Below are 27,102 nucleotides of genomic sequence, written 5' to 3'. Positions count from 1 at the left end.
TTACTAGATCAGGTTGCCCAGGGCCCCGTCCAACCTGGCCTTGAACACCTCCAAGGACGGGGCATCCACAACCTCCCTGGGCAGCCTGTTCCAGGGCCTAACCACTCTCCTAGTAAAGAACTTCCCCCTAACNGCAGGGCCACCAAACATACACATTTACTAGATCAGGTTGCCCAGGGCCCCGTCCAACCTGGTCTTGAACACCTCCAAGGACTGGGCATCCACAACCTCACTGGGCAGCCTGTGAACCTGGAAATATCAGTTAGTAAGTCTGATGCAGAGCTCTTTGATTTCTACTCGATTGTGAAGTCCTTGAGAACCTTAAAGTTTAGATCCCTGTCCTAAATCTGTGTAGGAACTAGAGCCTTCCAAGAATCCTGACGTTTGCATTAGAGATGTAAATGATTACGTGTTGACTAGAAATTGAGTGTTGTGTCTCAAGTGCTTTGGTTTACATTGGTGTGCTGCCACCAGGTGGCAAGACTTGATATTGCTGCTTTTGTAGAGTAGTTTCCAATCTTTCCCCTAGAGTGAAATAGAATATTGTTTTTTGATGCACTGTTTGTCCTTTTGCATGTGATATTCCAAATTCTTATTTGGAGTAATGTAACTGCTTGGACAGTCTGAAATTTCTAGGATAGAAGAATCATCAAAGCACAAAGTTTTTCATCAGGGCTGTTCTGTTTAGAGAGTATAGATTTTTGGCAGTTACTGTTTCCTGTAACTTGTGAAACTTCTAGGCTGAAGTGGGGATTGTTCACTTTATTTCCTAACTACATTGTGTGCCAATCCAAACATCAAGACCGTGTCTAGAAACTCAGTAATCAGTAGACAGAATTTGCCTGACATGTGAATGCAATAGAAACAAAGTTTTCAATCCTTTTTGATGTTTCCGTTCACAATCTCATTTGAAGAACAATCTGATCAAGATGGTAGGTGTGTTTAATATTCTGACCAGTACTCAAAGTAACACATTCAAAGAAGAAACAGTCCTCATTATTTGCATCAGAAGTAGATGTAAAAAAATGTTATGCGTGCTTATTGCAAGCAGATTTGTTAAGTTCTAAGGCTGTTTTTAGAACCAAAGAGAAAAGGTTTAAAGCAGGTCTGAACTGTGGGATGCTGTGAACTGGGACTGCAACTGGCAGTGCTGCCTTGTAGCTATGAGCAAGAGTGGAATGAACTTGTTCTGTTCAGCCATAAGACAAGTATCCACCTCTGTGCAAATCTATGTATGTGAGCTATGAGATAAGTGCTGTAACTCCATCTTTTTTAGACAGTGGCACTACGGAGTCTGCAGCAGTGCTTTCTGCTTTAGGGTTTGTGATTATCTGAGCAAAAAAAGGGCTACTAAGATGAAGGGTATGGAAGTGGGTAAGAGTGAGAGTTGTGTTGGAGCAGGGTAGTCATGGGGTGCTGATGACAACCTGGCTGGGAAAAAAAAACTTATTGCCCGTCATTAATAAGTATCATTAATTATGTTATGATCTTTATGTCCTTTATAGATATGGGATCAACAAAAATAGATGAATAATGAAACTATACTTTCTTTGCAGAATGTAAAGAAGGTAAGCCTTTAATTATACCATTATTTGGGGATATGATTAAATGTCTGAGTTGTAGATGAGACCAGCAGCCAATATACCTCTGCACAGAGTAGCAAACTAGCTTAAGTGCTGTTTAACAAGATAGCAAAGCTGATCTAGCTTCAAGCCCTTTGCTGTCAAACGTAGTCATGCACCTTCCCATGGGAGTTTCCCAGCTGTCCTCCGGCACTGATACTAAGCCAGTGTGAGGAAATGGGCTGGCAAAATCCACTTGTGGCTTTCTGCCGCCTTGTTTGTCTCAGCCCATTTGTGGGGCAGTCCCATAACTGCAGTGGCAGCACGCAGAAAGCACTGAGTGACAATGGCAGTCCCTCTTTGTACTTGGCTGGATTGGATATAACCATGTTGCTCTGCCTGGCGTGGAAAAGTGACTGAAGTTTGGTTTTGTTTAAGCAGTGTTTATTTATTTATTTGTTCTATTGCCCTCAGGCCTTGTTCAAGCAATGCGTGTAACTGTAGTGTTACAGTTAAAGCTGCAGTGTGTTAATTTGTTACTTTGGGGTATATATCTGCTTAGCTTTCCTTTGTCTTGCTTTAATTGTATATGCACTCTTTACTGTGATACCTGAGTCTTTTGAGGTTTGCTTTTGTTTTGTAGGTTGGTTTTGTCTTTTTGTTTCGTCCTGCTCTGCCTGCCTAGAAATGAGGAGTGTGTGAAGGCTAAGCTTCTTTCTTAAACATCATGGACAGGAGAAGGGAAAAATACAGATTCCTTGATTTTAGCCCACAGAAAAGAAGAGGGAGGAAGGGTGGGGGAGAAGGAGGAGGAGAAAGAGGAGGAGAGAAAGTGAGAGGGAGTTAAAGACAGTGGGAGAAAGGGATAGAGTAGGAGTGGGGGAGAAGGAAGGAGAAAGGGGGAGAGAGTGAGAGAAAAGGGGCAAGAGAGAGAGGGAGAGGGATAGACAATGTAGAAGAGAGAAAAGGGGAGAGAAAGAAAAGGAAGGGGAGTGGGGGGAGGGAGAAAGACAGATAGAATGAAAATCAGTAAAAACCTTTAGCAGCAGAATTTGCACCTGTAGGTTTAAATGCATTGAAACTTCCAGTGATCTTCTTTTTGGTGCAGAGAATCTCTGACTGCTTCCAGTTCTGTCCCAGGTAGTGAGAAGAGTGATATTAATAATACCCAAAGGCATGATTTTGATTGCCACAGTAAATATCAACAGTTGTAACATACTGAAAACCTTTTCTTCTGAGGCAATAAAATAGTAATTCCTGTAGTATATATCCAACTGTTTGGTTTAATCCTAGTGAAAGATGATTTCTTTTTGTATAAATTGGGAATTTTCTCATTGGCCATCTCTACTCCCCAGCTCACCAAGCAGTACGGTCCTGTAATTAAGTGTCTTTGTTTCATTTAGGATACATTGGTCAAGGTTATATGTTACCTTAATTGTGTTATTTTCTAACTTGCCTCAATAACTTAGTCTGGCTAATTTTAATGCATTAAAATCTACCTGATTTATATATGTATGTATATAACAGAATATATGAACAGAATCAGGAAGGAAACTTTTTGTGTGGCCTCTTGGGAGATGGGATTTTATATGAAAGGGCTATCTTTCCTAGTTGGTTGCAGTTTGTGAGGTAACAGGTGAAAGCCAGGATCCCACACAACAGTAACTGAAGTCTCAATGTTCAGAATAATCCACTTGGCCAGGTTGTGGGGTTACGAAATTCCAGGTTAAAGGTAAATGGAAAATAGCAATTTGCCTGCCAATTCTTTGGTTCTGACTGGAGTAAACAGCTGTCTATTTACAAGGTTGTCTGTTCTGACTTGCTGCTCTATGTTAATAAAATGGGAAAAGTAGGAATGATTGAAGAAGTCGAGAGTAAATGTGATTAAAAAGATAAATAAATAGCTCAAGTTGTGCTTGCAAAAGGAGGACGTTTACCTATTGGGTGTTTCTTTCCCTCCCATCCCTTGCCCCCTTCCTCCTTTCTCCCTCCTTTCCCTGTTTCTCCCTCCCCCCCTTCCTTCTGTTTTTCCTTCTTTTACAGACTAGATGCAACAGGATTTCTTCTCTGTTGAAATAAAGGTGATGCATGAAAGACTTGCATAATGACTGTAATACAAGAGTAATTACAATAAGTTGTTGTTATGGCATGTAATTGAATGGATAAACAAAAAAAGAGTGTAAAACTTGTCAGGAAGTGATGCCCAGTGATTTAAACTTTATAGCATGAAAACAGACAAGCTCTATGAGATGATCTGTTTTGTGATGGCACTTTTTTGTTGGTTATATTTCTTTTGATAGCTCCTGTATTGTATAAGGCCACAGGGAAAAACTGTTTGAGTCTTTGAGTTGATGTAACAGGTGGGTGGTGGTGGGAGGCTTTTAGAAGTACACAAGCAGATTGCCATTGCTTTAGTGCTTTGTGGGCGCAGAGAAACCTCACAGGGTGGAAAAAAACATAAAGGCATAGAGAAGATATAGATTTCATATCTGCTGTATCTGTTTACTGAGGAAGAGCTGGCTTTATGACTCTTCTTGGAAGTCTTGAAATGTTCGATGCTTGATTTCTACAGAAGATTTACATGAGAAGTTTGCGGAGCGCACTTCACAGTCTGTGACAGTGGCTGCTGAAGGCCAAAGCCAGTTTAAATCAGCAGGCTGTTCGGTACACCCTGCATCCCTCAGCTGCAAAAAGGAGCAGAGCAGATAACGGGCATTTAACTAAGTGTTCATTGCTTTGTTAATGAAATCATCATATATATAGATATATATTTATGGTGCTATGTCACCTACATTGTTGGTTTTTTGTTTGTTTGTCTGTTTTGTCTTGCTGCTACCAGATCAGGAAGCTGGAGTCTGTTCTTGCTCAGCATGATCTTACTCTGTTGCTTGTATCTCTGTAATGCAGACTGTGACGTGCCAGCCCAACAGCAGCGATACAGATTGCCAGCAACAGAAATGAGTGTTTCTGTGGCTGCTATGATATGCGCAGAGCTGTTTGGTTTCTTACTGTTGTCACATAGCTGGGATAATCATATATTTCCCAGGATTTTAAGGTAAATTATATTCAGAATTTCATCTGAATAAATAGCTGAACACACACTCTGGTCATAAGGGAAGACACAGCATGCAAGCCTCATTCCAGTTGTTTTCTAATGTTTTATTAGCACAACCTCATCAAACTGTTCAGTTTCTCTGCCTACTTATTGCGTATAGTGGCTATATCCAAAAGTATGCAGAATTGTATCTTTGCCTGCTGTCACTGAGGTGTACTTTGCTGTTAATTGCTTGTTGGATCTTCTTTCCTCAGCAACTTACTTTGATTATACTGAGTAACCTTTGGTTGCTTGTTAAGTATCATACTGTTTTTTCCCTAGCAAGCCTTTTTTTTTCCACTGATAAGTTGTACGACTGTTTTTATCTGCTTTTTAGTACTAAAGCTTGAGATTAGATATGGGTAAGATCTATACTGTTAGATAGTGAAGTACAGATGGAGTTCCTACCATGCAGCTGAGCCACTTGTGAGCTGAAAGCAAAATTGAGATATATGCTGGTTGGTTGGGTTAGTTTTTCCTTGATTATGAACTGTTTGGCTGGTAAATACAGACTGTCCATAGCGTTTTCATTGTAGTGGCCCAGAGAATTTGACTTTCATTTCCCCAAGGAGTTCCAGTAGAGTCAAGTGGATCTCCATAGGTGCTTCTAATAATCAAGTAAGCTCTGCTCTGTTCTGCTGGTATCAGTTGTATGGTGTTAAAGAGCTGTAGCTTCCTTTAGTCCCTTAACCTCATGTTGTAGGAGCCCAGAGGCAATGCTAATTTATGGAGTAGGTGGCGTGGATATCTCCTATAAAGCCTCAGGTTGCAGACGTTGTCTCATCTGATCTTTCCCATTTTTGTATGGTTGGGTTTCTGTTGTGTTGTTTTCTTTTTTGTTTTGAAGTCTGAGCCGTTTTGAACAGGAATCAGGATGGAATAATTTGAATGCCTTGAACTGTCAGGGAAAAATGTCTTTATTTCCAGGTGTTAGGGAGGAGTGTTAGTTTTCCCTGTCATCCTTACATCTGTCTTTGGGATGGAGTGGCTGTACAGATAATGGTTAATATCAATTTAGTTGGGAAACTGAAATTCATGGTTGCTGATATACCTTGCCTTGCTCTTGTGCAAATGCAATCGTGATAAGCATCCTTAGTAAAAATGCAATACTTAGCTACAGTATCTCCAGAAACTGCTTGCTCAAAGATGAGTCAGTAGTTTTTAGGTGCATATTGCTAGTCCTCTTTTTATAAGCCATCTGCGCATTTAGTAGCTGAAGATGATTCTTTTGGGGTAAATAATTCAGCAAATTGTGTTACTAGACAGCTACAAGCTAGCTGAAAACATTTACAGTACAGTATAAAGCAAAGACTTTAAGGAAATTTGTGCAGGTTTTGACAGCTGTTTAATAAAACACAAATCTTTTACGTATGTATAATGGGTACCAGAATGATGCATGTTTCTTTGATGTTCCTAAAGGTAATACAGCAATTACAACATAGTGTGGTGCTGTTGCTTAAGTTGCTATAAGCTCGTATCGAAGATCAGTTCTTCAGAGGGTAAGATTTAGTTTTTCTTTAACCATGTTCACGGTAGTAGCTGAACTTTGATTTTTGTTTTCTTTTTCTCAAGCTAGAAGTCTGTGGTTTTTATCTGAGGTCTGGCACCTGATGCAGAAAACCTGACTCTGAACAGCTTGGCAACCAGGTTGGGTGTTTATGGTGGTTAGAATAGTCTACCATTTCTACAAGTGTTGCTAGCAGCACTTTAATATATACATATGAAACAAAATAATCTTTACTTCTAATCTGTTGCATCAGATTCTTTCTGAAGTACGTATTTCAAGGTGACCTAATTTTGATCTTTTTGTAAACAGGAATAGGTGTAGTATTTCCCTTGTTGACCGGATGGTGATAGTAATGACTGAAAAATCTACTGTCTTCTATGAAAAATGAACTTTACCAGCTGCTGCTTTTTGGCTGGGAATGGGCAAGAATGTGTCAGAAAAACATGCTGACTGGCAGCTTGCTCATTCCATTTCTGCTGAAGCCAAGAGCCCTGTGGGACAAAGAGTTGATAGGATGCTCCTCTGGGATAGAAAATGTAAAAAAAGAATCCTTTCATCCTCCTTAATTTGATTTTAATGCCACAGGAATTCCATTTCAAAAGAAAGGTAAAGCAATGCTTCTATTAAATAAGAAATTCTCAGGTATTCACTCTTTTATCTTTCCTTAGGTGTGGGGAAGATAAGAGACTGAGGCTTTTTCTTGACATGTATTTTTAGTAATTTTTTATTCAAAAAAAAAACCATAGCTTTTGTTAGAATGTTGAAATGTGTAGAGGAATGCAACAAGTATTTTGAAGAACAGAATTGTTCTTTTATTATTGCAATATAATGGAGTTTCTTTTCATGTTTAAGAACCAATAAAAGCCTTTAAGTGGCTTTGTCTTGCCTATTTAGGTAAGGCTAAGCATTTCAGAAGAGCGAGGCTTTTTTAAATTATTATTTCCTGGGTGTCATTAATTGCATTAGCTCTAGAGTAATTAAGAGGAATCTTGTAATTCCCCTTGCAAATAAGCATTATGGGACTATTGCATTTATATTACTGTATTACACTTTTGGATTTTTTTAATACTGTTAAAGACTTAATCATTTTATGCACCAGCTTATCATTCTCGAGATGCATGCTGTGTTACTTGATTTATTTACACAGATTACTATAGACTTTTTCCTTCTTTTTCTTTTTACAAATCTATTCCAAAATGAAACTTTGGAGGGAACTTTGCCCTTTTCCCTTTATTTTCTGTGATACAATGGTGCTAAATAATGTTTATTGCTCTTTTGGCATACATTGAACTAGACATATGTATATGTATATAATATACAGAAAGAGCAGAAGGCTGCTGCATAGCCACTGAAAATCATTTATAGCTTCAAATACCATTATTCATATGACATTCACACTGTTTTTCTTCCCAGTCTCTCTTATTTGCAGGGAGATGCAGGGTCTGGGGTTGCTGCACTGCAGTTTGAAAAGGCTGGGGCTGGAGATGGGTACCCTGGCTTTGTGTGCCATGCCAATGGGACCCTCACACTACTCATCCAGGGTGAACACTAAGTAGGTTTGCTATGAGTAGCATAGCAGTAAATTCAGTAATGCTCCATGCTTTTCTTAAGAAGTTAACTTGGCATCAAAATAAGAGCCACGTGAGTTTTAAAAACGTCTAATAACAGGAATAAGGAGGGTGTTCTCCTTTAAAATTTTTCAAAATGTCCATGAGTTGTCAGTGTGCATCCAAGAAGAAACATGAGTAATGAACACAGCATTCTACGAAAATTAAGCTGTGTTTTCAAGCCTTTGCTTTCTAGGGCCTGAAATCTTTTGTAGAAGGAAAGGTTACAATGGCTGAGTAAGGACTCAGAATATATACATATATCTATGTGACATAACCTTGAAGTCTTTCTAATAATGTGTGTTTTGGTCTAGTTCACAAACTTAGTTTATGAATTCAGCCGCATTTTGAGGAGTCTGGTTGCAGCAGCACGGGTTTCTTTGGGAAGAGTTTACGCAGCTTGATACATGTGATGTAAACAAGTAGGAGCATTCTAAAAGGTATTCTTAATTTTTTGACACTAAAGATGTACCTAACACATCTGTAAAATTCTTATGTGTTAGATGTTATAAAAATGTATTTTTTCACAATGCTTCTATAAAAGAAGTTCCCTTGTCAAAAGCAGTGGGAGACAGTTGGATATTAGGTGTTCTGTGGGCTCACTTCTGCAAATACTTGAAGGTGTGTGTCCACATTTGCTGAATGTAGTTTGGGTTTTTTGTAGATTCTAAGACAGCAAAACCTTTGGATTTTGGAGGCAAGGATGTAGAAGCTAATTTTCTTGACATTTTAAATAGGCAACGTACTATTCATATGTATTAAGCGACATTCTGTTTTGGTATCATCTTTCTGATTCTGTAAGTGCTTCTTTCTAAAGCAGTTTGTTAGCTTCTCTGAATGCCAAAATGTACTTCTCAAGTTCTCCTCTTGGTGTCATCTGAATTGAACAAATAGCTGGTTGAGGTAAGCATTAGCAAATTTTGGAACCAATTCTAATCTTAAAAAAAAATCCCATTTAACTTTTTTTGTTGTGTATGTTCAATAGTATAAAGCTGTAATATAAATTTACTTCTCAGAAAGGGTGGACAGGCACTGGAATGGGCTGCCCAGGGAGGTGGTGGAGTCACCGACCCTGGAGGTGTTCAAGGAGTGACTGGATGTTGTATTGAGGGACATGGTTTAGTGGGAGCTATTGGGAATAGGTGAACGGTTGGACTGGATGATCTTTTAGGTCTTTTCCAACCTTGGTGATTCTATAACTACCTTCTGCATTCCAGTGTCAAACGTAAGTCCCTAAACTGATTCTTCCATGTGCAGATGCTGTGTGTGTAACTGGTGTTTGTGTGTTTGACTGAAAGCTGGGCCCTACCATTCTGCATCCTGTTCTTAATGCTATATGTTTATAAATACTGCTAGCACCATGTGGGTAATTTGATTAATTAACCTGTGAAATTTCTGCATCATGAGGTATTTTCCTTTAAAAACAGAACAAACTTATGAGGAGTCATTTATAGACTGATGGGTAGGAGCAGAATTTGAGTTCTTCCCATAGGTTTTTGAGTAATTGGAAAGGATTCCATTAGTAATACAGTTGATTGTAATAGTTGTCTAAATTTGGATATGTTAAGGTTTCAAGAAAACTGTTCTGGGGTATTTTAAGGAAGATTATAAGGGTTGAAGTAGTTGCTGTTGATAAAGGCAGCTTGTCCTATGGGTGAGGTTTTATAAAGCAGTTGAATCACTTTCTATCGCAGTGAGCAATATGAATGCTCCCACTGCTTCTGTGTGCCAGCTGCCGTCCCACGATGAGCTAGCTCGACTAATTTACCACCAGAAAAACAAAATGGGGTGGTTGGATCACACAGGTGCTTGTACTGGCACAGGAAGGGGATGTGAATGAGTAAAGGATCATGCAAGGAAGAGGGTAGTAAAGAATCCCTCTGGTGGCCAGCAGTTAAAATCAGACTCTGCCACTTCCTCAAACCTCACTTTTAAAAAGAAAAATACTTAGGGACAAAAATGTTTTAATTAGTGTTTCAATAATTTGCTCTATTTTGTGCAACTTTATTCAGTATTGGAGTGTTTAGCTGCTTAAGAGAAGTGCTCTTTAATCTTCCCTGGAAAAATTCTCTGAATTGAAAAGGTGCCAACAAAAGTAACTTCTAAGAGTGAACGTCACTTACGTGCTCATATCCTAGAGCCCTCCTGGAAGCAGCATTCCCAGTGGGCATTGGGCAACAGTCTGCGTGGTTTGACGCAGCTGAGTAAGACCTTTGGCTATTGATGTTTTTTACTCTTACTCACTTTTGGGAAAAGCCATCCATTTTGGCAGCTGTAGAAGATTCAGATGGATGCTCTCATCTCATGGTTGTATATGTGTGAATACGTGGACTTTATCCAGCTATGTTTTCCAGAGTGGTTTCAGTTGCCAGGAAAAAAGCACTCCTTGGACACAAAGAATGTGTAAGGGATTCCTAAAAATTCTGAGGAAGTGTAACACCCCCCAGACAGCAAACTGATACACAGGGCAGCTGCTGACCATTCAGATGAAAATCTGAAGAATTCATATAAGTCAATACAGAATGTTTACATCCTAAGCACAGAGAAAATAGCGCTGGTATCCATAGCAAACAGAATTCATTTTGCTCACTTGTGTACAGTATTTTGAGCCCCTGTTATGTATGGAAACAAAAAGTAAATATCCCTGTTGTGAGCAACTGAGCTGAACTGTGGTTTCTGTGGTCACAGATTCTATTCAGATCTACTAGAACCTACGCATTTAAAGTATTGCACTGGTATGAATTTTACATGTGTTTTAGTATTGGGATATTTAACTGTTGTAACTTTTCTGTGAGAGAATCTGAACTGAACAGAATTATAGAAAATGTTTGTTTTTTGTTTTTTGGTTTTTTTAAATCTCCATTTTGAAAAAAACCCTAACAAGAAAACTCACCCAGTGACAATACTCTCACATGGGTGAGACAGGGAGGGAGAGTTTGGATTCCAGGAGAACTCTACCATCACATGGCTATGAGTAGTCAGGAATTTCAAAAGCAGCAGTTTCTCTTTTGCAAGTTGTGAATTTGAAGCCATTTAGTGTTTAAGCTTCTTTCTCCATCAGTGTTACTGACTTCCAAAATGTTACACCTAGGAGAGTTTTTGTTGTAACAATAAAGGTGAATAGTTGAAGAAGTAGACTTTGTTGTCTTTTGTCGTTGATGAAGAAAATTAAAGAGCAGTGCTTTGAATGTTAAAAGTCATGTGGCCTCCCAGGAAATATTTGCTACTCTAACTATTCTTATGAAAAAGTGTTTCTTCTTGTCTTGATAAAACATCTTGATTCTTTATCAGTTTTATGCGAATGAGTAAATAGCAGGCAGACTTTTGAAGATAATTTTTACCTTTGTTCCCTAAGACTGCCAGACTTGGCAAGTACTGAATAAGCATTTCTTCCATGCTAAGCGTCATCTTCCAGGTGCTCTTCTGGTGTGTGGCACCAGGAAGGTACTCTACCTCATTCCTACTTTTGTCCCTTCAGTTCAACTCTTATCCTCTTTCCCTTCATAGTTTCCCTTCAGTATGAAGCGCTTCTTCAGGTGCACCTCTGTGCTCCCTTCTTAACTTTACACAGGCCATTGATTGTTCCACACCCTTAGCTGACTATGTCTTGTTGCCTCTGTGACTGGATTAATGTTCTTCTTGTACTGGCTGCTCAAACCATCCAGCTGTGTCAGTCAAAGCAAAATGGAGGCTAGCACAAGACCCTGCAAATACAGCTGAGAGATAACAGACTCGCTGTAGAAGAATTTCTAGGGTGATTTTTGTAAACACTGCTCATTTGGTGGCCTTTCCAACTTCATCCTACGTAGATGTGTTTGATCTACTAAGATTTTGGGTTTTATGTTGCTCTGTTTGTGGTCAGATTTCTTAGTGTTTGGTTTTTTGGTTTTTTTTAATTTCTTTTTTAGAGGGGAGGGGCTGAAGACGAGACAGGGAAGGTAGAACCTTTTCCCTTTTACTTTTCCTGTGATAGTTCTGATAGTTGAACAGTTCTTTTTAAATTAAATTCATCTTTATTTTCTTGAGTACTCAACAGATGATTTTCTTGAATAGTCAATAGCAATTTTCTGTTTGGAGAAGGGAGCCGATTCTGGAAACATCCTAAGCTAATGTGAGTCATCACTGAAAGTTTAAAATAGTTGAATGTGATGTTTGTTTCCACCCTTCCACAGCTCAAAATGGTATGAATCATCTTTTTTAGTGTTTCCCAGATAACAGTCTGAACGGAAACAGTATGCATTTCTGACTCAACTTCTTGAATGTTAGTGGTGCACTCCCAGCTACTGCTGCTTTTGGCTGGGTGGGAATTCCATAGGAATTTCAGACAAATGTATGAAAGCAAACATTTTGTAACTATGGCAACTTAACCATGGGGTGTTCTTGTGGTTGGTGACATAAAACTGTAAAAGCCTTCTACTGACTGGCAGAACTGATTTGACTATTATTATTTTTTCACATAAATTCTGTGCATGGTCGGATATTTTAAAAAAGTCAGAATCATTTCATTGAACTTCTACAGTTCTCAGACAACTTCAGAATTTGAAAACGTGTTGCAGTGTGTCGCATATTCTGTGTAGCATCTGGCTGCTGTTCTTGCCTGCTGAAATGAAGAACAAACCCAAATTTCTTCCATGCTTACATGTGCTTGTAGTCAAATGTAGGGCTCTGTTATTCTCTGTGAATGGGAAGACAACTTAGATTGCGTTTCTTACTCTAGTGTATGTACTGAAGCTGCTGAGAAAAAATAGCTGGCTAATGAATTTTACAGGGGGAAGAGAAGGGAAAAGGAGATGAGTGGTACATCTGTATTAAATAAAACAAAACAAAAAACCCACAATTGAGAGAAACAACTTTGATGCAACTTGGAGAAGTGTAGCCTATTTTTTTTTAATCATGCCAAGCTCCTTTAACATGCTGCAATGACAGCTCTGAGATTTCATCTCTTAGTTTAGAACTTGTGACAGAATCAAATTAGTCACCTGTCACAGGCTGCAGAGAGATCTTCATTTCCAGAAATTCACCTGACCAACACCTGCTCATTCAGAAACTCAGCTGGATCTGTGATGGGTGTTGCTAATGGGTTGCAATGGGGTGTTGCTAAGAAAAAGGTAATGTTTGTTTCATATTTTTCAACTAGGTTGTCACAGATTTCAGTCTCAGCACCAGCACTGTCCAGTGCTGAATTAGGGGAAATTCTATGGTAATACTTTTCCTTTAAGGGCATTTCCATCCTCCAGCAAAAGAATTAATGTGAAGAAAAAAGCAAGGTGAGAATCAAAGATGTTGGTTTCTAAGATGAGGAACGCATGCGGGGTTAAGAATACAAACCACTAGATTCTAGGAAGGGTAGAACTTATTCTTTCTCTGCAAAGATCACACTTGGTTTTTGTTTTATATATATATATATATGTAAAATATATATATGTAAAAGTTTGCTTCTTTTCATTTTTAGACATGGACTTGTGAACTGGTTTCAATGCATTAGAGCAAGAACTTTCTAAACCTGCTGTACCGCCCTTCCTATAGAAAATCCCATGGACATCTGTTGATACCCAAGGATGAGAGGCATGTGGTTGTCTTGTACACTGTAGCATCTGTCCTTGAAATGCAGACATTGTACTGTAGCCCAAAGAATACCTACTGGGAAAGGAAAAGAGGGTCTGTTGTGTAGTGACAGTAAAGCAATGTTATATTGACTTCTGTGATGTTGGTTGAGTTTTTGTAATAAAATATGATCTTGATTCTGTTTCCTGTTCTGAAGCAGTATTGCAGGGAAAAAAAAAATTTCAAAGGGCAAAATGCGTAAGATCAGCACTTTGTATGCTCATCTTCAGAGCATAACTACAGATGAATAGAGAAGCAGATCAAAGGAGCTGTGTGAACTCTTCTCTATGTATGAGCGCTCCAAGTGCCCACAGGGAATTCTTAGTTGTTTTACCAGCTGCCCTAATATGATATAGTGGGATCATGATTTAGTTCATTTAGAAGAGTGTGTGCACACTGACATAAATAGTCTTAGGGCAATGTAACTGGTGGTACAAAACTAAGATTAGGAATTCTGCAGTTGTTTGTTTGCTCCAGCCGAGCTACCTTTATCTGTTCCTATCCTTGGGAAGATTCAATAGCATCGGTTTCTGAAGCATCAAGCTGTCGGTGCCAGCTGTGACAGCGGGTTGCTATATTCTAAAGCCTCTGGGTTAGTGTTTTTACCCTGCTATGGTTGCATTCCCATCTGCTGTCACCTCCCAGCAACCAGCTGAGTTGTGGTGGGGGAGAGTGGTTGATGTGTGGAAGAACAAACAGTCTGCTGAGCCTTTGGGTTTTGTTTTGGTTCCTCACATTCTGCTCTTAAAGTTGGTGTGTGCAGCTGAAATGGCTGCCTTCAGTAATTACTACTGGAAGTATGCTCTGGGTATAACTTGTAAAATGTATTTAACAGTATTTTTAGTGCCAGAAAACAAAATAGGCTGTGGGTGAGGTCTGAATTGGAAAGAATTATAGGGGTCAACTACATCATATGCAGATTGGTATACGTTTTCGCAGACTGTCTTTCCTGAGAAACAGCAGTTGTCTTGACTTGCAGTTAACTTTATTAAGATTCATTTCCACTGTCAGATTTCCATTGTTGTGTTTTGGACAGCTGTTGAGCATTAGTCCGGCCTTCACAGAGCTCCAGGGATGGGAGTCAGGAGGAGCTGCCAGCCAATGTGCACCACCACTTCTTGGTTGGTTAGTTGGTTTGTAGGAATGTCTGTGCTGAGTTCTCACTGGGCTTTAGCTACTAGACACAGCTTACTAGACTTTGGTTATCAAGGCACCTTTTAAAAAAGATCTCATCTTGTGCTGTGGTGGCTGTAGATCAGCTGAAAGTTACTGTATTGTTGGATGTGTAAAATGTGTGAGAGGTCTTAAACAGAACACGCTTGTAACACTTTTAAGATACTTTATTTCTCTCTAATCAGGTATTTATGATGTATTTTAAAAGGTTACAGCTTGATTAAACGTACAAATTACATCTCAAGCACAAGTGCATGTTACATTAATATTTTTTCATCTGCTGCTCCAGTAGGGAGAAGATAGAATGAGTGCTAGATACTTCTTTCCTTCTGCCACACTTGAGTCTCAGTTTCTGTTGAAATGATGTAGTTATGTATTTTCTATGCAGTCAGGTGGTTCAGTAAGTCACTTCAGGCTACATACTTAGCTGGGAGAAAGAAGAGCTGCCTATAGCCTCCAGGAGGTGCAAGCAAAGCTGTTTCCCTTGTCCTTGTAAGCAGAAACATGGTACCCAGAAGGTTAAAATGAGTCTCCTTTTTCTGCATCCCAGCTGTGCATATGGTCTGGAATAAACAGAGCAAAACTGAGAGGGAAGATTGTAATTTATTATTGCCTTAGACCATTCTCTTTCCTGACTCCACCTCATTCCCCCAGGAGTGGGGAGGAAACAGCAAAGAGCTCAGACAAGTGACTCAGAAGGCTGCTTGAAGTATTGCAGCTTATATTCATGGTGATGCTGAACACTCATCTCTGTTTGTGCGTGAGGAACGCTTTAGTAAATAGCATAGATAAATTATTCAAAAAAACTGCTTATCTGTTGTTTGTGTGCCTTGCTTGTGCATGAATAGATGGAAGTACTGTGGGTAATCTTCATCTTCTGAAGAGGTCTGTAGCCTAGACCGTAGTCTTGCAGAGCTGATAGCAATTGTTTGTTATAAAAATCATAAGCCTTACTTGGTTTTGAATTTTTCATTTTTACTGAAATCTGACAGAATGGTTTTATCCCTTTCCTAGATCCTTAATTATACAGAATAGTAAATGAAACCAGTTGGCATCTTCTCAGCCCAGAAGAAAACTTGTAAATGCTGATGGTCAAGAGAGATCTTTATTTGAGTAGGTTTGTTGGTACCGAATGTGCTTCACTGAGGTTTTCAGCATCGTCTGCAGTGCTGCTACAGTCCTTTGCTCATCAATTCCTAGAGGAAAGGATCTATAGAAAAAGGTTACTATTTTTAGATGCTTCTGAGTTCACAGTTTTTTTTTCTGTCTGGAGCAGATGTGGCTGCTGTCATCCATGTTTTAAACTGCAGATTGTGTTCCTGTGATATACTTTCTGTATATCCACTCGTGAAAGACTCTTGGAATTTGATTCACCGAAGGACACTTTATTTGCAAAAAACATTATGTCAACACAAAGGCTTTTCTTTTGCAAGAAAGTTTTCTTACATTAAGCATGTGAAAGCTGATTTTGAACCTTTCAAGGACTTTGGAGAAGGCAGATGCTGATAACCCACTGATCTTCACTTACTTGAAGTTTTATTAGGATAAGCTAGGAAATGTATTTTGAGAGATGCAGTGTTCTTTATTCATACCTCTGGTTGGGATTGTTGGATTAGTTTGCGAAGAGGAGTTATAAATGACCTCTTGTATTCATTCAGCCTTCATTGCCTTTTACTGTTATCCCTTCTCCCTTACTGCAGATAATGCACTGAAAAACTAGAACTTGTATTTTGCAAAGCAGAGGATTCTTTGGGTTATTTTGTGAAAATGGAGGAAGAAATGGTGAGAGGCTGTTTCTGGTTGAACTCTCAATGGCAGGCAGTGGGAAGGGGCAGAATGGCTGGACTGTTTTGTTGTTGGTCTTTCTTTTGTTGTTAGTTTTTTGAAGTAACCTATGAGCAGTAGTTAATTGTAAGGAAAAGCTAAATGTTTCTACGGTTAGTTGTCCTTTGGCTGTGAAAGTAATTGCATACACACATTTGTAGCATGAGTGATTTTTTGGTCTGCTTACTTTTCTGTGGCTCATTATGCCATCAAGATCAATATAGTATTGACTTGGTTGTGTTGGTTCTCTTCCTGATGCAAGCTGTGATGTATTGGCTTTTCGCTCTTTGACCATAGGAATGTCGCCATTCAAAAAAATACGTGGTGTTCTGCAAGATAGGCATTAGCTTGCTTGAGAAATAGTTTGATGCATTTTCATTACAGGTAGGGTTTCTAGAGCAATTATCACAGTGGATTAAAATATTTTTAACTTGTGTCAATTTTCACAGTTCAGTAAGTGTGAAGTCCTATACTTTTTATATTGACTTTTCGATCTCTAACTGTTCTTTTTTAGGTGTGCTTTGAAGTATTTATTGTAAAGGTCAAAAATGGGCCACTTTCAGATCATGTTATCTTCTCTCTAGCACCACATCTAGTTACGTAATGGTAATTCTGAAGAAAAAGCATGGAAATTGTAGCTGTTGTTTGCTGCACAAACTTTTTAGCTTATTTATACCTAACATACGGATTTGGCACGAATAGCGTTATTTAACAAACATTTGTGTGCATATACACCATGAAAACCAAGTATGCGTTTTGTAAATGTACCTTGCTCGTATTGCTCATAGACTTAAAATATTTTTGTGGGGTTTTTTTTTTGTTTGTTTGTTTTTTCTTTTTCCAAAGGAAATTTGAGTTATGCAATTGAACTACAGTGTCTGTCCCCTAGGGCATCTTCCACAAGAAGCAAAATATCCTCAGGGTTGTGGGTGCTGTGTTCCTTAGCAGACTGTGGGATGTTGCAACGGATGAGTCTTTAGGATGTCCTTCTTTTTGTTTAAATACTTGCTGTGGCCAAGAAGAACATGAATTTCCGTATGTGTTCAGATGAATCTGTGGTGTTTCTTTTTAATAAATTATTGAAATGCTAGAACAAAGCAGCACAGTGTAGCATCCATTGCTTTTTTGTAATTAAATCCAGAAATATGAAGTTCCAAAACAACTGGACTCTCTAGAAACAAATAGGATATATTTATAAAGCTGCGTGGTATTCACATATTGTAAATGGAAACATTTGGAAAATCTGAATTTTACCAGAAATTTCCCGGTGAGCCCAAAATGTGTGCTGTATTTTGCCAAGCCCTGCGTTCCTGAGCTCAGGGAGCCCTGGACTAAGTCACTCCCTGGCACTCTGATGAAAACATTTGTCTGTGTGCAGTGTCAGTAGGTGCGTGGTAAGCCATTTATTGTGCTACAGCAGAGCTGTTGTAGACATTATTTTAAACGAGCGGTGATGTGAGTTTTTCCTTCCTATGACTCCCATAGGTGGGAATTTGCTGCATCTATTAATACCTAAATCATTTAAATCATTCCATTTCAACCTGTCTGTTTGGATTAATATGGGAAATCTGAGAGTGGATGCATTACTGAGGAGCAGTCCCACTGGCCAACTTGCCCTCCATGGGCACACAGTGATGTGGGCAGCTCAGAGGGATGTCGGAGGTACCGCACAGCATGAGCAGAACTCTCACTTTTTTCCTGGAGATCTGAGTTAGTCCCACGACTCCAACAGCAGCCATTTACATAATACGCCCACAAACCAGCACTTCAGCACGCTCGAGCAGAAATACTTATTTAGCAAGTTTTAGGACTTCATATGCATATACACTCGAGGTACGTGTTTCAGGCGGAGGGTAGGTGTGTCTGTCCTCATTGCAGAAAACCATGAGTTGGCCATTAGTGGTTCACTTCTTAGTAGCCAACTGATGGCACTGAAAAAGATTTCACTTTCAGGGGGTTTCTGTGGGGAGTTCCTTGTCTTCAAGGAGTTAAGCAAGGGCTTTGGTGCTTCTCTGTCCAGTGCCATATGAAAGCAGTTAAACGCTGGAATTGTTTACCGCCTAAACTGTTGTTAGTCAGCAGAGCCAGCGCACCGGATTTCTCTGTGGCTTTTAGTGGAAAATATTAAACAGTTGCTCTTTGCTCAGTTATAGAATTTTTACATTTTCGGCTGAATTAGTCACAAAATTGGCACAAACGTAACCGCAAAGGCTGCCCCAAAAAAGGGCAGTCTGTTTTTTTTCTGTGCCAGAGGAAGTTGCAGGCAGAGCAGTAGCTGGCTGCGTGTGACATGTGAGCATTACGGGGCATTCCATCCTGCGAGCCTGCAGTCTGCGCTCAGCTGAGCTGCCGCTCTGCCGGGGCAGCCGGGCTGCTGCAGGGTTTATCTGCTGTCATATCATTTCGTCTGTCGGGGAAAAAAACCTGCTGAGCGGAGCCTCCATCCGAAGAGGAAAATCAGGTTGGCGCAGCGTCAGCTGTTTGAATAAAGAAGTTGGCTCGGAGGTGATGCGCGGAGCTTGATTTTATTTTTTTTCCCCCCCTCGCTCTCCGCCTTAATCTGAATGAGGGCTCTCATGGGAACTGGATTCACATGGTGATCAAAAGGAGCGCTTGAGTGATGAACTGCTTCTGCAGAAGTCTGAGGCAGTCATTTGCGTGCAGGAGCAGGCTTATTTTGCTGAAGCGTCCTTCTTGTTGGGATTTGTGCCGAGCGTGTTCCCTGATGGAGAAGCCACAGCCGGGGGAAGGAGAACTGAGCGTGCTGCGCTGCTGCTGGCACTGAGGGGTGAGCTGCCTGCGTTTGTCTGTCGTTTGGGGAGGCTGGATTGAGCCAGCAGCGTTATTCAAGGAGTTGCATTGTCCCTGCGGTCTGACTCATCGCATGTAAATGTGCTGCAGCCTGGCTGTACATTGCAGATATTTTTATTGCACGGGGAAGGATTATTTGCCTCTCTCCCCGCTCTGAAGAATCACCAGAAAACGGATGCATTTTTTCGGACGGACTGTTTGTGACGCTGAGGAACGGGGCTGCACGAATCACAGAATGGTCAGAGCCCACGTTTATTCTCGGACAGCAGAGAGCCCGCTACTGTTTGCTGGCAACTGACCTTGCGGGACTGGGAATAGCCACGGCCATCTCCGTCAGAGCAATTGTTCGTTCTCCAGGCCTGCAGAATGGAGCCGGGGCTCCTCCAACAATGATCCCCCTGTCTGCATAGGGGGAGGCACGCTGCTCAAGTTGAGCTGCTGACAAGGGCAGATTGGCTTGGAAGGACAGCTCTTGGAGACAGCGAGCTCTGCTGTAATTCACTTGGGTCTAGGATATTTTTATCAGCTGTTCCACTGTCTCTTCGTTGTGGTTTCGATGTTCTGTGGAATTTTATTTAAAAAGAGAACTTTCTTAATGTCTCAGGGTGCTTAAATCTGAAAAATGGAGCATAGAGGGGGATTGCGAGGTCCTTTTCTAAATATTCAAACACCAGCAGCAGTGCTCACAAGTTTGTGAGTGTATGTGAAACAGGTGAAAGCATTCCCTATATGGTCCTCGGTGCAACACCTGCAGTGTGCTTCCAGAAACAGAGTTGCTGGTGTTATTCTGTTTGCTATTGCTTCTTCAAACGGATCGAATGAGTCGAGTCTGTATTGTTGTTTTGGAGGAGGAGGAAGATGATTCTCCCACATTTGTTTCCAGTATACCTCAGGAAAATATATGTTTGCGTCCATTACCTCCCGGAAATGTGCTGGTAAGGCGTGTTGTTTGGCGGCATGTCTATCATTTGTAATACTGGGGAAGATACCAATAGACATTTCGTAAGATTATCACGAATGTGTATGATGTTGAAAGAAGCCAAAGTGGTAAAAAGCAAAGAGAGCAAAGCTGAAACTTAGTTGTAGAATTAATGTTTGCAGGGGCTTGCTGTTCTGCATGGGACTTGATTGATGGTGCAGCAGTAATAGATCTCAGCTCTTGCATAGTAGCAGAGGATTGTCAGAGGGCTCGGTGGACAGTGTTGGGAGTGAATGCTTTTCCCCCTCGCCTCATTCCTTGGGGTTGCGTTTATGCAATGCCACTTTAGGAACTGATGTAATCATTACATTGCACTTATATGCTGTACTTATTTTGAGAACTGATAGAGTTCATCAAGTGACAGCAGTTAAGAGCTAAAATAAAATAATGTAAGTCATAATTGAAATGTAACTGTTAGATTCAAAGTTACCTCTTATGGGCAGTGCTGTGGGGGTCTCTGCTTTTATTTCTTTAAATTGGTGAAGTAACTGACCAAAATCTTGCTAGCATATCTCAGCAGCTTTTCTTTCACTAAGAAATCCTTCTATATTTAGTCATAAATGTGTGTGAGCGTGAGTTTGTTGCCACACTGATCTGATTGATGCACTTTGCTTTCTCGCGTGTTCTTTTTTCTTTCTGAACGGGTAAAACATTTCTATTCACTTCAGTCACTTTCTAATGTAAAGGGTATTTACCCACTTACATTTTATAGAACTCAGAGAATGTTACAATAGCCCTAATTTTATGAAGAGATATTCTCCTCTTAGCTGTTAAAAGGGGCTCTTACAGGCTCTTTTTTTTAATCTTAAATAACATATTTGTCTATTTCATTGGTTCATGCAGTGACAGAAAATGTGTGTCTGAGCTTATCAAAGTTCTGAATCCTTTCAGTTCTTTTTACTATTGATAGTTTCTTTATTCTGCTTCCTGGGGGATCTGATTTTGTTCTCACCCTGTGTTTGCTGTGTTTGTATGTATCACACTACCATACATGCATCACTAAAAACTGAAATGGATTTACAGTCTAATGTATGTTTTGCTTTGTTTCAGCCACCGTTGGTTCAAGCTATATTTAATGGAGACCCTGATGAAGTTCGAGCATTAATATTTAAGAAAGAAGATGTTAATTTTCAGGTAAATCCAAATATTAGCTTTGAATACAGTCTACTTCTGTTTAGATCCAGCTTTCTGCTCTACCAATCCCTTTAAAACTGTGTTAATTCAAGAGCTGTAAGTTGTAGTGCTTTTATGTAATAAGCAAAAGTACAGTTTTTATATACATTTAATTCTGGAAAAGAGGAGGGAGATAGATGGTATTCTTTTAGCTTTCTACATTCATGTTGATACTGAAAACTTAATTTTGTATTTTTTTCAAATGTTAATTTCTCAGTACTGGGGTAGCTGAGAAGTTTGCATATACAGGTTTGTCAAAACTTCTTAGACAGTAACACTGGCTGAGTATGATGCTTTGGATGAATTAGAGCAAATTGCACATAGACAATTAAAGCAAACAGCACAGAGTTTCAGTAGGTAGACTTAAGAATGGGTTTTACAGAGATAAAGCCAATGGATATATTGGCCTCTAAAGTAAGACACTGAGCTCATGTGTCCTGTTTGTGACATTGCAGTCACAATGACACCGTGCAAGATAATATTGCCTAAACCCTTTGCTTCTATTAGAGATAGTTCTGATTAGTGTAGGCTGTCATTAGTCATTTAGGGTACAGCATCATAGCAGTGCATGTAGCTGTTTCTCCTCCAAGTACATCAGATTAAGTGTGACACTAAAGCTAATGTCAGGATGTTACACAGTGGCCAGCGTAAGACCGTGATCATTGTTTACCTTTTGTTCTTGAGATTCACACAACCAAAAGCAAATATTTAGTTAGGCGTGTGTATTTTGACATTTAAAAGCATTCTGTGGAATTTATATCTGGCCAGTGCCAACTGGAATTCCTGTCTTGTGGAGCTTGGATAGGGCCCTGTATAAGGAAACTCACTGTGAAATTGAACCTTCTGTTGTTTTTTTCCCCTCTCTCCTTCTTGAGAAGTTTTGCTTGTTCTTCAGCACCATTCTGTGATGGGTTATATAATATCAAATGACATAATCTTCTGTTTAGTCATGAGAGTGCTTGTTCTGTGCCTGTGTGTCTGTCTTGTCTCTCCATGTGCATGCTGTGATCCTATTATTAGCATATTCATTTTTTAAAAACTGATTAGTTTGTATCATTTCGTTAATATTTCTCCATGTACAAGTCAGGTTTAGCATCCATAGTAAACAAAGTAAGGCTAGTATCTTTCTGCTTTGTTCATTATTTATTACAAAAGCCCCTGCTAGGTTTCATTATCCATGAGGTAGTGAGTTTGTTTGGTTTTGGTTCTATCTCAGCATTTGTCAAACAGGTGTTGTCAGTCCAGAAATACAAAATAAGGAGACGTGCTTAGATATGAAAGCTTCTGATGGAATTGTTTTGTTCCTCTTGGTGAAGAAGGTTACTTTGGGCTGCCAGGAAGCTATAGCAAAGAAAAACACTGTAGATAGAATATTCAAAATCTGTTTGTTTTTACATGTGTATACATATCAGTTTTTCTTCTTGCTGTGGATTTAGACCACATATGTGTCTTACAGTAGTGATGCCCAAGAAGCATTTAGAATGCATTGAAAACAAATAAGCTATTTTCTCCACAGCTACATTCTTGAGTGTTATCACACGTGACCAGTCCTTTCTAACATGCCAGTCCCAGTCCTACTGCAATATTTAATACTGAATTCACGTATAGCCTATGGAACAGCTTGTCGGGACTTGTTTAGCATACACATCCTCCCGTGGTTTGGTAGAAATGACCTTAGCTGCCTTAGGAACTTTGTGCATCTGTCCGTGTGTGGTATTTTTCTTGTGTTTTGCACTTATCATTTGTACTCAACTGGAGGTATTATATTCCTATGCAGTCCTGTTCCAAACCTTTTCCCTTAGTTGCGTGTTGTGAATTGGTATGGATAGAAGGAGGGGGAAAAAATGAAGAAAATGAATAGACTGTGTGTATTTCCTAATAAAGAGAAGGATTGGGATGAACTGTAGTGGGTTGTATTATAACATATTAGAATTATGTGTTAGATCTTTTTCCACTTAGCTGTCCAAGTGCTTCAGTACAATTGTTTGAATTCCAGAGCTGTTCCTTCCACTGCCTTTGCAGAGTCTTTTCCCCTCTCGGTAGCAGATAATTATTTTGCAGTTTGTCTTCCAATAGCTGGGATTCCTTTCTCCCTTCTGCGTAGCAGTGAGCTGGTTATGTAACTGGAGACTGAGTCCTGCAAGTGAAATTGTGCCCAGAACAGAGCTGGAGATAGAGCTGCACTGGGTCTTTATTGTAACAGTGACAGTCATCCTGAGAAGCTGTTCGTGTCTTGATAAACTATCTTCCTTTCTCTTTCTGTAATCATCCAGCTTCATTTACCTTTTTAATTTTGGGGTATATTGTCTTTAGCACTGGCTTAATGCTCTGTTAAAGCTAGGTGAGTTGAATGTGTTTGGCTTCCTAGAGCTAGGCTGTGGTTGGCCCTTTTGGTAACGTCTATTGAATGCACCCAGGTTGGACTGTATTAGAGCATTATTCATAAAGCAGGTGATGTCTTACAGTAGAGCAGTGTTATATTTAGATAGATTCTGGGATAGGTGGCCTTTCATAGCCTGCATTCCTGTGTGCAAATGCAAAGATCATGTACAGATAGTAAACCTGGGCTCTTCTGGGAAGGGGGTTATTCTCTGTTCATGTCACATTTACCAGCTCTCTTGAATCACAGCCCGAGTCTAGATTTAGAATGTATGTATTTCATTCAGCTCAGCTGCTGTGATTCATGTGAAGAAAGAGCAAATTAAGCATTTCAGTTGATTAAGTTGTGGGTCAGAAAGGCTTGCCTCCATGGTGTGTTCAGCCTCCTAGACAAACCTGATTTACAGGAACTTTGGTCAAAGATATTGTTGGAAGGTGCACTCTTTGAGGCTTCAATTAATGAAAAAAAACAGGAGAAAGGATTATTTCTCCCTCTTCCTCCCCAAAAAAGCTTGAGAAACTGTAGCTGTTCCTTTCATGAATCAGGCTTAAATCACACACATACATTGAGCTTGATAGAGTTTCTGTTTAGAAAGAGATTGAAAGAAGGGTGCATGTGAGCACTCACTCTTACTGCTCATTTTTCCTTTGTACCATCCTAGGCTTTTTAGATTTGGCAGTAAGGAAAATGGTGTGTGATAATTAACACAGTATCTCTTTAGTAATTTATGATGAATGTCAACGCTTCCTTCTCTTAGTGATTAGAACAGCAAAGTTAGTTTGAAATTTGTGCACTTTTCAGCAGTTAATTTTACTTAAGTGATACCACTATTGCCTTTCACCAGTCAGAAAATTGTACCGCTTCATTTGTAACCAGTACATGTACGGTGTATGCTGGCCTCACGGATTATGAACATGGAATATTTCCTCTTGGCTTTTTGTTCCTAATACCGCGGTGTTGAAGGAATACCAGCTCACTGACAGAAATGCTACAGGATTTCTACATCTTATTCCTGAAATGATTGTTCAAAATCAAAACAGCTTTTCCTCCTCCTCCAAGAACTGTTAGGATAATATTTCTAACCACAGAAAGTGATACTTCAGGTAACCCTATACGCTGTCCTTATAACCCAATTGCACTTGATCTTAGCCAAGGGAATAAACATCTGATCCTGTCTGGAAGCAGTGTCAGTGTGTGCCCCTTGCTCTTTTCGCACTAATGCCAGGCAGGCGCTGCGTTTGGGGAATCCCAGAATGACACAAACGTCTCCCAGTTTTCAAAGGTGCTCCCTGCTCCTATTTGAAATACTGCTCGACGTGTGGTTAGTGACTTCAACACGAACCACCTGTGTCTTGCTGCTCATTTTGCTTTGAAAGATTACCATAGACTTATGTGAAGCATTTCTTCAAGCTGTGTTGTGCGTCATGTTGTTTTTTTCCAACAACACTGGAAAATGAAATCCCACATTCTGTACTGAGTGCTGCAGCTATCAAGATATCCAGATGCTTTCTGTTCCATACCACAAGCCATCCGGCATTTCTCTGAATTTAATGGCACTTTTCTGCCATAAGGAACCAAAAAATGAAAGCTCACCTGTGCTACTGTTATGCAATTAAACAAACAAACAGAAACACCGACCAACCTAAAACAACAATGAAAAATAACCAACGCCATACAACCAAACAACCCTGCAGCTATACAGTGTTGCCCATAAATCCCAAGTCTTGTTGCTGGGGCTGGCAAGCATTGTGACCCAGTAGCACCAGCATGCCAGGTATGGATAGGAGAACAAAGTGTGTGCATGTGTCTTTGTTGTCCTGAGCAGAGGGCTTGCTGCATGGACAACCCATGTGGTGGAGGTGTGGGCTCCTTTCCCAGCCCTGCCGAGTGTGGGTTTGCATAACTCCTTGCTGGTGTTATTTGCATGTTAGGAAAATGTTGCTGGATTTCCTCCTGGGGTAAGATAAGATGTCCGTCTTGATTTCTTGTTATTTTTTGTTTTAATTTTGCTCTGCACGTCATTGCATGTACTGCAAGAAGAGGAAAACTGGCTTGTTAGTCCTGCTGGAAGCCCAAGGTTTCTGATAGAGCATTGAGTTTAGGTACCAGGAGAATTAGAAAGTGAGAGTATCAATTATCCAAGTAATTTAGGAAATAATTATGAATGTTATAACACCGTTAAATACTAAGAAAGATTCTTTGTGATGCTGGTGTCAATCAGGAAAATACTAGAAGAGGTTAAATGAAAAAAATAGGTAAAAGTTTCCTGGTTTTCATCTTTATACTTCTCTCGTGGGCTGGACTCTGGGGTAACTTTCTTGTCCAGGCTTAGAAGTGCAGTGTAGAATAAGACAAACCTGAATGAGCTGGCTGAAGTACAGAGCATTCCACAAAATGAAGCCGAATGCAATGCTCCCATCGTGCAAATAAATTATGTACAGATTTTGGATCTAAAAAATTTTAATGTATGTTATGTAGGGAACCAAATCACTTCTCAGTTATTTTGAAGTAGCTCTGAAGGTAAGGAAACTTACATACATAGCACGGCCTTTCTTAAAAGCAGATAAACAAAAGGCTGTGAAGTATAATGACATAGAAATGATCTTTAGGAGTTTATTATCTTTGTGTTATCTCTCTGTAGCCATTCATGTTACCAAAGTGTATAAATACTATGAGGATTTTTTCTCCCTTCTGATTAGGAAAAAGGAGAACAGAACAAAATGCCATACAACTACAATTGTAAAATCATTTTAATTTGACATCTGTGCCTCGTAAAACCTCTTTTGTTATTAATTGCTGTACTTAAACTGTTTCAGTTATCCTATTTTTTATCAGTACCTTCTGTAATTTAAGTCACATCCAGAGCAGAATGAGGCATCTAAGGCATCTGAAGGTGCTACTCTGACAGTGGCAGTTCATGTGCAATGATGTGTTTCTGTGCTTGGGGATATCAGGGATTTTTGCATGGACCAGGTAAAGGCAGTAAGAAAACAGGTATGGGCCAGCTGTACTCCTTTCCACTTCAGGGATACTATGACCATTGACTAGCCTTTGTATCTGAACTGGTGAGAGCAAATGGTAGTTAGATGCTGGCATACTGTAGCAAAAGCTAAGCAGGACTCATGTTCTGTTTTAACTCCTTTCTAAATGGTGAGGGAGCTTGAGTTTGCTAAGGGCTCTATTCGTCTTAAGCAAGCATCAGACTCAGTAACTGTTTTGTTGAGTTCATTGCAAGCAGTGTAGGCTGTTTGCGTGAAGGCCTTTTATGCTGGCAGCTACAGCTGGAAATAAAAACTTGGGCTAACCTCTTTGATGCCGTGAAGAAGCATCTTGTTGTACTCCTTGGCAGCACAGACTGTGCGGGCAGCTCCATCACTCCTGCTTTGCT

General features: G+C 39.8%; 1 protein-coding gene across 4 annotated transcripts in view; it reads left to right on the top strand.

The window, feature by feature from the left end:
* Positions 1-27,102, top strand: part of ANKRD28 (ankyrin repeat domain 28) — a 98,321-nt gene that overhangs the window by 17,191 nt on the left and 54,028 nt on the right. Inside the window, exons 1-2 of one of the 4 annotated variants that reach the window (XM_015853705.2) lie at positions 18,499-20,117; positions 21,212-21,295. In XM_015853705.2, the coding sequence (XP_015709191.1) occupies positions 20,001-20,117; positions 21,212-21,295 (201 nt within the window). In that variant the 5' untranslated portion in view covers positions 18,499-20,000. Of the gene's footprint in view, positions 1-18,498; positions 20,118-21,211; positions 21,296-27,102 lie in introns of those variants that run through there. The other 3 variants (XM_032443194.1, XM_015853703.2, XM_015853704.2) reach the window with 3 other exon arrangements.

This window comes from Coturnix japonica, chromosome 2, assembly GCF_001577835.2.
Source record: "Coturnix japonica isolate 7356 chromosome 2, Coturnix japonica 2.1, whole genome shotgun sequence".
Classification (NCBI taxonomy): domain Eukaryota; kingdom Metazoa; phylum Chordata; class Aves; order Galliformes; family Phasianidae; genus Coturnix; species Coturnix japonica.
Note: the sequence above shows the minus strand (reverse complement) of the source record. Positions and strands in the feature narration are given on the sequence as shown.